At 35.6% G+C, this 10,288-nt stretch overlaps 1 protein-coding gene across 1 annotated transcript; it reads left to right on the top strand.

The window, feature by feature from the left end:
- The first annotated feature begins 2,305 nt into the window (after positions 1 to 2,305).
- LOC133033841 (photosystem II 5 kDa protein, chloroplastic-like) lies at positions 2,306 to 3,044 on the top strand. Its single transcript, XM_061108830.1, has one exon. The coding sequence runs from the start codon at positions 2,466 to 2,468 to the stop codon at positions 2,802 to 2,804; it is 339 nt and encodes a 112-aa protein (XP_060964813.1). The 5' UTR covers positions 2,306 to 2,465; the 3' UTR covers positions 2,805 to 3,044.
- The last annotated feature ends 7,244 nt before the right edge of the window (positions 3,045 to 10,288 follow it).

The raw sequence follows: 10,288 nt of genomic DNA, 5'->3' as shown, positions 1-10,288 counted from the left end.
CAACGGTTGGGAATACAAAAAAGTTAGCATTTAATGCGTCTGAAGGAAGAGAATAATGTATTTATCACTCATCATTTTGTGGCAGCTTCTCCAATGTACCTAAGGATAGGTGTCTTTTCTAAACTCACCATCATTCGGTTTCCCCGAGAAACGCGCCTAAAATACAGAGCGTGGGTCTCACGACTCAACTACCAAGCATCATGCTTCGACGAGTCATCAATGATATCAACAAGCATGACAACCCTTCAGGTACCTGAGGTGCTATGGAAGGTTCCTTCCACCTGCTGATGGTTGGTTCGTAAGTTAGAGACATGAAACAAACATTTGGGAGAAGGCTGCAAGCTCTTGATACTCTTAAGTCTTGGGAGCTTGGGGGTGATTGTTATCCCTATTTCAAGATGAGTTCAGCGTGAAAGTCACAGCAGAGTGCTACGTCAGATTAAACACTGATATCATGACCTTCCCCTAAACGAGGTTACAAAAGATACTACAATACCCAAAAGAATGCTTCTCCACTAAAGACCGAGATGATTCTTGAGATTCTCACCTTATGCTTCCGTAATCATGAGTAAATAAGAGTCGTGTATGTCCCAGGATGGTTGCAAATTGGTTTGTCTTGGAAGACCTTAGCCAAACCTCCTTGAAACTTCTTAAGGCCAAATTTGGAGCAAACCTTGACGGTTGCATGTCATCTAACATCAAATCAGATCTTGTCCCCTGTGTTAGACCATGGTTGTGCGCATACGTGCCACTGTAGTTCTTATTGTCCAATGACTTGTGTAGGCAATTATTTTAAAGGAGAAACTTTTGAGCGATACGCGTCAAGACCTTTACAAGATATCTTGCATTGATCAAGAACCACATGATGAGAAAGCTACATACCAAACCAGTGGTCAGATGGTATTGTTGTGTTTTTGGCGTTTTTGCGTGTTGAGTAAGAAAGCTTAGTTGGGTAAAGGGTATGCCCTTACCCTCATGTGTGCCTATAAATACATCTATTTTAATGTATAGAGGAGGAACATTTTTTACTTAAACCTCTACTAAAATTCTTAGAGAGCTATCATCTTTGAGAGAAACAAGAAGAATACAGAGTTACCATTGTAAACACTTGTAATACTCAAATACTTGCCAAAACGGCTAATATAACTGACTCGTGGACTAGGAATTATTAATGCCCGAACCATATAAAAAATTCATTTGTCCATTATTTATTATTTTGAATTTTCTTAAGTTCTTATTAGTCGATTTTCGAAAAATCTCGGTAAACAATTATAGTTTAAATTAATGTTAAAGGATATATAAATTGAATTAACATTAAAGTATTAAACAACAATTTTTAAAAAATAGAATAAAAAATATATTCATATGTAAATTTTAAATTTCAACTTCAATATTCAAATACAATCAAAATTATCAACTATTAATTCTAAATTTCAAATTAAACTCTATAAAATACAAATATTAAATGTAAGCTAGTTTTATTATCAAACGTAATTTATATATTATATTATAGATAACTTTAGTAAAAAAAAAAAATATGTAAATCAGTTTATTCAATTTATTCGGGTTATTTGAGCCGGTTAGAATAATATTCAACCCGCCCAATATATATTCATTGGACGGTTTGAATTTTTTGTAAAGTTATTCGGCTTGTATTTTTTGTCGGTTTATTTGATTTAGTTTAGAGAGTTTATTCAGGTTGGACCGTTTGTAAATTTTTTTGAACAGCTCTTTATATCCACTAGATCAGCGTTACCACAAACTCCAAAAGTAAGTAATCTTAATGAAAGGCCCTTATGAAAATAGAGGGCAAGATAGGAGATCCCGTGGAAGGAGAAAAAGACCAGAACCCAATAATTAAGAGAACCGAACTAGAATCCTAGCAAAGCTTCTTTTTAGAAAACATGTTATGTTGTTATTGATTACTAGAGGTTTTGTTGTGATGCTTAATAGTATAGTTTTAATAATTATAACATAATAATCAAATTATGGAGAGTAACATTTTCTTTTTCATTTCTTATTATATCAATGTATCTTTTTTTAAAAAAAAAGTGAACGATAGAGAACAATAAACGAAATATTATTCAAAATTTGACAAACTAAATCATGTTTGGTGTTTGAAAAACATGAGCTTATAAAAATTTAGTGAGATAACACTTGCTAAATTTTATCAAAGACTACTTTTTACTGATGTAGTAAGGTTTAATTTGAGGCTGAGATTTAAAGAGTAGAGAAAATTCATTATATCCACATCATCTACAAAACAATCTCAAGTGTCACTCATTTGGATAAAGCAACACGTGGCAAAAACCCATTTGTTGTAACATCCTTGGCGATAAGGAAAAGGATTATGTTACAACACATTCTACACTTTAATACTTAAAAGAAATTGACTCATATTCACTAGTGCAAAAAAATTGAGAGACAAATTAAGCATAACAAGATAAGAGAGTCTGAGTTGAGACATGGCATCTATGGTTATGACAGCCTCCTCATTCCCATGCGGCTCAGCCATGACCATGGCCAAGCAAACCACAACAACAGGCCGCCGTGGTGTCATGGTGGCTGCCAAGGCCTCAGCAGCAGCCTCAGAGGGTGAGAAGGTGAGCTTGCAAATGAAGCAGAACAAGGAAGAGAGCACAAGTGGGAGGAGAGACTTGATGATGGCTGTGGCAGCAGCAGCCGCCTGCTCGGTTGCAAAGGTTGCCATGGCGGATGAGCCACCTAGGGGAACCCCCGAAGCCAAGAAGAAGTATGCTCCTGTTTGTGTCACAATGCCAACAGCTCGTATCTGCCGCAAGTGAGCAAGTATTAGTTTTACTTGATCAACTTATAATTCAAATGTTTTGAATATTGGTGGTGGACCTGGTTGTTGTGGTGCTGTATAATTTGTAAAATTTGTATTGCTCTCATCATCCTTTTTCTTTTTCTTTTTTTTTTTTTTTTAAAAAAAAAAAATTGAACAATCAAGCTCTTTTTCTATCGCTGCTTCATCCTCTCCCTTTATTTTTTAATCTAATCATAGCTTTAATTGGCGACATAAAGTTGTGTTTTTTTATTAAAATACAGATGATTGTTAATCCCATATGGGGGTGTTAGATGTCGAACTGTTTGTTACTGAGTGAATAGTACTTTGATTCTGTAGTTGGACTCGGCTATGATCCCGTCCCCTGACCTCTGATTTTATAGTGGGACGGCTCACGTCACGTGATCACAACTATAGATGAGGATGGTTACGAAGATCTCCCTAGGCTCTAGATAGATAGTCACTTGTTTGAAGAGGGTAACCAACTAACCAAGTTCGAATTTGGCCTTAGGAATAAACCATCCCATAATAACAATTAGGAGTAATATGTGGTAATTCCTATATTTAACGACCTCAATTAGGGGTGGACAAAATAAGATCCAAACCATTCAACTCCGCTAACCCATTTTTTGTAGTAAATGGTTATGTTAAGAATAGGTCATGCCCATTGGACTGAAAAGTGATAGGCCATATAATTATGGGTTGATTATGAGTTGGACATATTTTAACTCTATGTAACTCAAACCAACTCATTTTTTGAAAGATGTTCTAAATTGGAGACAACTTTCATACATAAAGTATATTTTACATTCACAAAATATAACAAATATATAATTATACATTTTCATACATAAATAAATTATATTGTAATAACATTAGAAAGTGAATTAACTAGAACACATCACTAACACGTAGTCTATAGTTACCCTACTATTTATATTATTAACTTTACTACTCACACAATGATACCACTACCACCTTAGTTATTTTTAAAGTACTATATTACACACACACACATATATATATATATATATATATATATATAAATGTATCATTTTTTTTTATGTATGCACTAGGTTAAATAATTTTATCTTGTTTGTAACATAAATATTAAAGTTTAAAATATTCATCTCAACCCAACCCAATCCAACCCACCTCCTATATTATTGTACTAAGTAGGGTTGGGTTGTATAATAAAGAATATTTGAATGGTTTATAACTTATCCAGACTGTAATAATTAGGTTAGCCTATTAAAGCACCTCTAACCCAGCCAACCAAGTTCATGTGCACCCATATCCTCAATTATATAACTAGACAGTATAACTATTGTTCGCGCAGATAATTTTTTTTTTTTAATATTTATAATAAACTAGGTATAGTCGCTCTTCGTGCGACTAATTTAATTTTTTATTATTATAATAAATAATTACAAAATATAATTCTAATATATAGTAAAATTATAAATATATTATTTTATTTCATATTATTATTAATAATTTATTTATTAAAAGATAATTGCACAATTTTGTTAATTATTATTTAGAATTATTTACTGAGAAATTTAAAATTTATTATATGTAGTATTTTAAATTACTTTGTTAAAAGAAATTATTTTTATATAAAAAAATAAGGTGGCGTAAAAAAAATTACGGTGTTTCCCATAATGCATTATTTTCATATCTCGATCATTCAAAACTATTGTTGTTATTAAATCTCACTTATTTCCATCACCGTATCTCACCCATTGTCATCACTTATCGCATCCCTTGTCATTACCGTAGTTCACTTGTAGTGGTCACTATTGTATTTTTTAAATCTATATCTTAATCTCAGATTTCATCTCAAATTTTAAATATTTTTTAACACTCTTAAGATATTAGAGAAAGTTCATTACTTTGTTATGTTATCATTAATTAATATGCTAAAAAAAAGTGATTACTATTTCTTAAATATCTTAATTAAAAAAAATATTTAAAAAAATGTGATATTTTAGTTATGAAAAATGCTAAAAAAATAACTCTCCTTGTTGGTATCATACCACTATCAGTGTAATTAAGTAACAAGTCTCATATAACTTAAACAAATAAGATTTAAAAAATATCGCTAACTAATCGTAGGGTGCCACCTATATATGAAAGGTGTTGGGCACTACTGGTGCCCAATAGTAATGCTCTTTAGTTATAATTATGTGATGCTTTTTTCAGAATTTATTTTTTATTTTTTTTAACTTTTTAAAAATATTTTATATTTTTATAGAAAATTAAAATATTAGTAAAATATCAATTTGTAGATTTATGTTGTTTTTTAAAGAAAAATTATTAAAATAATAATAAAATATCAATTTATAGATATATGCTTTAATAAAATATTAAAATTAAGAGAATTAAGGAGAGAAGAGAAATATAGTTTTGGAGTGGTTTTAGAATATCATGTCACTGCCTCATACTTCTCATTTATATATATAGATATAGATAGTTACTTAAAAATATAATTCTAATATATAGTAAAATTATAAATATTTGTCTCATTCCATATTATTATAAATAATTTTATTTATAAAAAACTAAATACACAATTTTATTAATTATTATTTGAAATTATTTGTTAAGAAGTTTAAAATTTATTATATATAGTATTTTAAAGTGCTTTGTTAAAAGAAAATATTTTTATAAAAATAAATAAATAGGGTGGTGTAGAAAAAAAATTACAGTGTTCCCGAGAGAATTAAGGAGAGAAGAGAAAAATAACTTTGCAGAGATTTTAGAGTGTTGTGTCACTGCCTCATTCCTCTCCTTTATATATATATATACATTTTTTGGAATTTAATTTTTTTTTTAAAATATTTTATATATTTATAGAAAAATTATTAAAATAGTAGTAATGTTATACCCAAAATTTGGCTGCCACCTCAATGAAGGACACGTCTCAAGAAAAAGGGATTTTGAATTGATGCCATTGCTTTTATGGAATAACTCATTAATTACGTAAGTATCAGAGTATATTTGTAACCCGCTGACTGTAAGGTCTTAGGCAAGGAATCAATGTACAAACTGGCACTTGTATATTAGCGAGAAACCACATGTCGTTAAATGTGAATAGCAAGGCACCAAGGAAAGCGACCCGTATCAATCGTGGAGGTGCTTAGTATAATGAACAATCTAAGTGTAAAAGTCAGATCAGCTCAAGAATAAGTAAGCGAGGTGACCATCTCACTATGGGAAGACTTCCTATAGCTTCATCCTGCTAACGGTAACAAGGCTTACAACCCTGGAGAGTCAGAATGGTTCTTTATAAATAAGAACCGCGATCGACACCAGACATACATTGTCGACCTTGGACAGAAGAATGGGCCCAGCTCGCTATTGGGATCACTGTAACCAAGTTTCTGTCGAGACATCTGAAAATAAAATAGCTAAAGATGTGTTCAATACACGATTTTTTGACCCAGTAAAAGCGGGAAAATCAAAGCTATACGATTTTCAAATCATAAACTGCATTTACACTACGTGATATGTAATCAAATCCCATGATTTTAGGGATAATTGCTGTAAACATATTCAGGTCAAATTTGAAATTAATTGTCCACTATGTAATTATAAATAGTGACAAACAAGAGCAAAAAAGGGTTGAAAAAACTCATACAAGAGAGTTCCTAAAAAAAAAACAATCAAAAATGTGAATAATATTGACTCGTGGACTATGGAGAATTTTAACTACAAAACCACGTAAAAAACTCTGTGTTCATATCTTTATTTTTATAGCTTTTATTTTTTCTATGTGAGATCAATATTGTGAGGCTCAAATTTAGTTAACGAAAATTTGCGTTAACAGTTTCGTGCTTTCATTGAGAGCCTCTGTCAAAAAGCTTTGGAAAAAACCCTCCCTTCTTTTGAAGAAAAACCATCTCCTTCATGGCTAAAAATTCAGAAAATGTTAACACCCCACATGAAGAAACCAATCATCGTTCTGGAAAAGAACCCATAGGTTCCAGAAGATCTACCCACCCGTAGTCTAGAAGGACCACCCGTTCCAGGAGGGCTCAACCTGAGGGTGGCCCCAGTGCGCGGACCACACGTTCCCAGTGAACTCCACCCGACGTTGGTCCTAGTACCCGGACAACACGCTCAAGGAGAATTCAACGTGGGAATGGTCATAACCCCGGAACGAGGGATGAAGAACTCAATCGTGGAGGTGCCCAATCTGTGGGAGAAGGAGCCTATGAAACAGAAAATCGTCACCGGGGATGTCGTCTGGAAGAGGCGTAGCGTGAAAAAGCTATGTTAGAATGTGATGCAGCCTCGGCCAGGACGGCACAGGGGACAAACGCTCAAAATCAACCTGAACCTGGAGTGAGAAGACCATGAGGCAGACCTCGTGGCTCATGAACCAGGAGACAGGAAAAGGCCCGGTAAGAACAACCTGGGGAAAATGAGACACCCCCTAAAAATCAAGATGAACGGCCAGATGGGAGACAACCAGAAACTGATAAACGAGACATCGCTCATGAGAATGAGGAATATCTTGGGACTCAATCGGGAGAACAAAGGTCACCTGCTAGAAATCACAGCATTCTTCCCAAATCCATAGAGCGAGGACTCGTACGGACCCTGATGGGGGAAATACGACAAACTGCTCTTGGGAGGAAAGAACAGAGCGTGAAGAAGCAAGCATGACTTCGAGGCGTTCGAGAACCCATAGTCGATCAACTCGAAGAGGAGAAAGTACTGAACGAGCTAATGATCGAGAAAGTATGGGAACCAGTAAATCCGTGAGCCACTCAATGACAAAGTCTATGAGTAGGACACGATCTATGAGTAAGACAAGGTCTGCCAGTAATTACTCTCATCTGGATCTACGAGAGCACTTGAATCGGAAGAAACCTGACCTTCGCCAACAGCTTGGTCCAAAGCAAGAGGATCCATTCCAATTGCGGATAAACGAGGTGGAGGATAAGTTCATGAGATATCAAGTGGGGGAATTAGGGAAACTATCTGGATACGACTCTAACGAGGAACTTGAGCCGTATCTTCCAAACATAATGAGAACCCTTTTTCCTTTGGGATTCAAAAACTTGCATGTCTCGTCATACGACTGAACCACTGATTTGGTCTCGCATTTGAATAACTTTAATACAATAATGCGAGCGAGTAACGTAACGAATAATTCACGCTGTATTTTGTTCCCCACATGCTTGTTGGAGCAGCAAGTAGCTGGTTTAACAAGTTTACTCTTCATTCAATAACTTCCTGGGAGCAATTATCAAGGGATTTCAAGAAACAATTTCAGGCTGCTAGGGATAGACGACCTGAAGCGGCCTCGCTAACCAATATAAAGCAGTAGCCCAGCAAAACACTTAAGGCATACTTAAGCTATTTTAGCACGGCTGCGGCTAGGGTTAGAAATTTAGATGACAACATGCAACTTACAACCCTTTAGGTGGGGATATCTACTGATCCATTAACCGCAGGGGGCGAGTTGTGGGATGACTTAGAAGGACGTCCGGTGAGAAGCATCAATGAGTTCAACGAAAGGGCTCAAGTGTTCGTTCAGAAGGAAGAAGCCTAAAACGAAATGAACTTGTTGAAAACAAGCTCGGGAGGCAAACCCATCAATGTTTCAATAGGTACTACTTCCACGAGAATTGTTAACTCGGGGACTTCTAGTTCGAAGAGAAAGGACAGAATTAAGGAACCGTCAACGGATAGAAAAAACAAAAGAACACGAAAAATACGTGCTAGTGAATACTATTTATACCGAGCTTAATGAAACTCAAGAGAATATTTACCTCGCACATGAGCAGAAGGTGGCCTTCGGCAAACCCGAGCCTATGAGGAATTCGAGGAGCAAAAGAGATCCTAACAAATATTGTAAATTCCATAAGGATATTGGGCATACAACCGACGAATGTTGCCAATTGAAAGACGAGATAGAAAGTCTCATCGTTCGAGGCCATTTTAAACAGCACGTGAAAAGACAGGGCTAGTAATACAAACAACCCAGTCTACCCAATAACCCAAACAACCAAGGGTTACAACCTATTCCTATGGAAGGAGAGGACATCCTAGTTATTTCAGGAGGGCCACATATCGCAGGAGAAAGCAATAACGCCCAAAAAAGATATGTGAAAGAGATAAGAATGAGCAGTCGATCTTTTCCCCAGAACCTTCCAAGAGGGTGAAAACTGAGGAACATCCCATTACATTCACGGAGGAAGATGAGAAAAATGTGAGATATCCTCACATCGATCCATTGGTGATAACCATTCAACTCGCCAATAAAAGGATCAAGAGAGTATTAATACACAATGGGAGCTCGGTAAATATCCTTTACAAGGAGACTTTATCGAAAATGGGACTCAAAAAAGCCAAGCTAAGGCTTTGTATGGTGAACCTTTGCGGATTCACCGGAGACAGCATCGCTAGCCTTGGCATAATCAAGCTCGCATTAACATTAGGTGAGGCACCTCTATCTGCTACTGTTATGCAAGACTTCTTAGTCGTCGACCTGCCTTAACTTACAACATATTGTTGTGTTGTCCAGCACTGATCAGACTAGGGGCAATCAGTTCGATCAAGCACCTATCCTCGAAATTACAAACACTAGAAAGCGTGGGGGTGGTACGTGGCGACCAGATGCTGGCTGGCGATTGCTATCGCATAGAGCTGTAGCATAAAAAAGCCAATCATCAGTTGATGGCCATCTTGGAAGAAGAAACTGAACAAAAAGACAAAGATCTTGACCATTGAGTTCAAGATGAAAGAGACCTGCTAAAACCAATCAAAGAATTGGAAGAGGTTATTCTCGACGCACGAAATAGCACAAAGTGTGTATACATTGGGAAGAACCTGGATGAGCAGCTCAAATAGCAGCTAATAAGCTTTTTGAAGGCAAACCAGGATCAGTTCGCCTGAAGCCATGGAGATATGATAGGGATCAACCCTATCATTATCTGCCATCATTTAAATGTTGATTCAAACTACCTAGCGAAGAGCGACAAGTTGTTAGTCAATGACTTCATACGCGAGGTGTTTTATCCCTTGTGGATAGCCAATCCTGTTCTCGTCCCAAAGCCTAACGAAACTTGGAGAACCTGTATCGACTTCTCTGATCTAAATAAGGCGTGTCCAAAAGATTGTTTTCCACTTCCTAGGATCGACCAGTTAGTGGATGCAACTGCTGGGCACGAACTTATGTCATTTATGGACGCATATTCTGGATATAACCTGATAAAAATATACGTTCCAAATTAAGAACATACAAGCTTCGTAACCAACATGGGACTCTATTATTATAAAGTCATGTCGTTCAGACTGAAGAACGCTGGGGCAACATATCAGCGATTGGTAAATGAAATGTTCGCAAACCAAATAGGGCAAAACATGGAGGTTTACATCGATGATATGTTAGTGAAATCAATAAAAAGTAAGGATCATACCTCAGACCTCGCAGCATGCTTTAAGATATTAAAGAAGTATAACATA

This window comes from Cannabis sativa, chromosome 2, assembly GCF_029168945.1.
Source record: "Cannabis sativa cultivar Pink pepper isolate KNU-18-1 chromosome 2, ASM2916894v1, whole genome shotgun sequence".
NCBI lineage: Eukaryota > Viridiplantae > Streptophyta > Magnoliopsida > Rosales > Cannabaceae > Cannabis > Cannabis sativa.
This window is presented reverse-complemented; position numbering and strand designations above follow the sequence as displayed.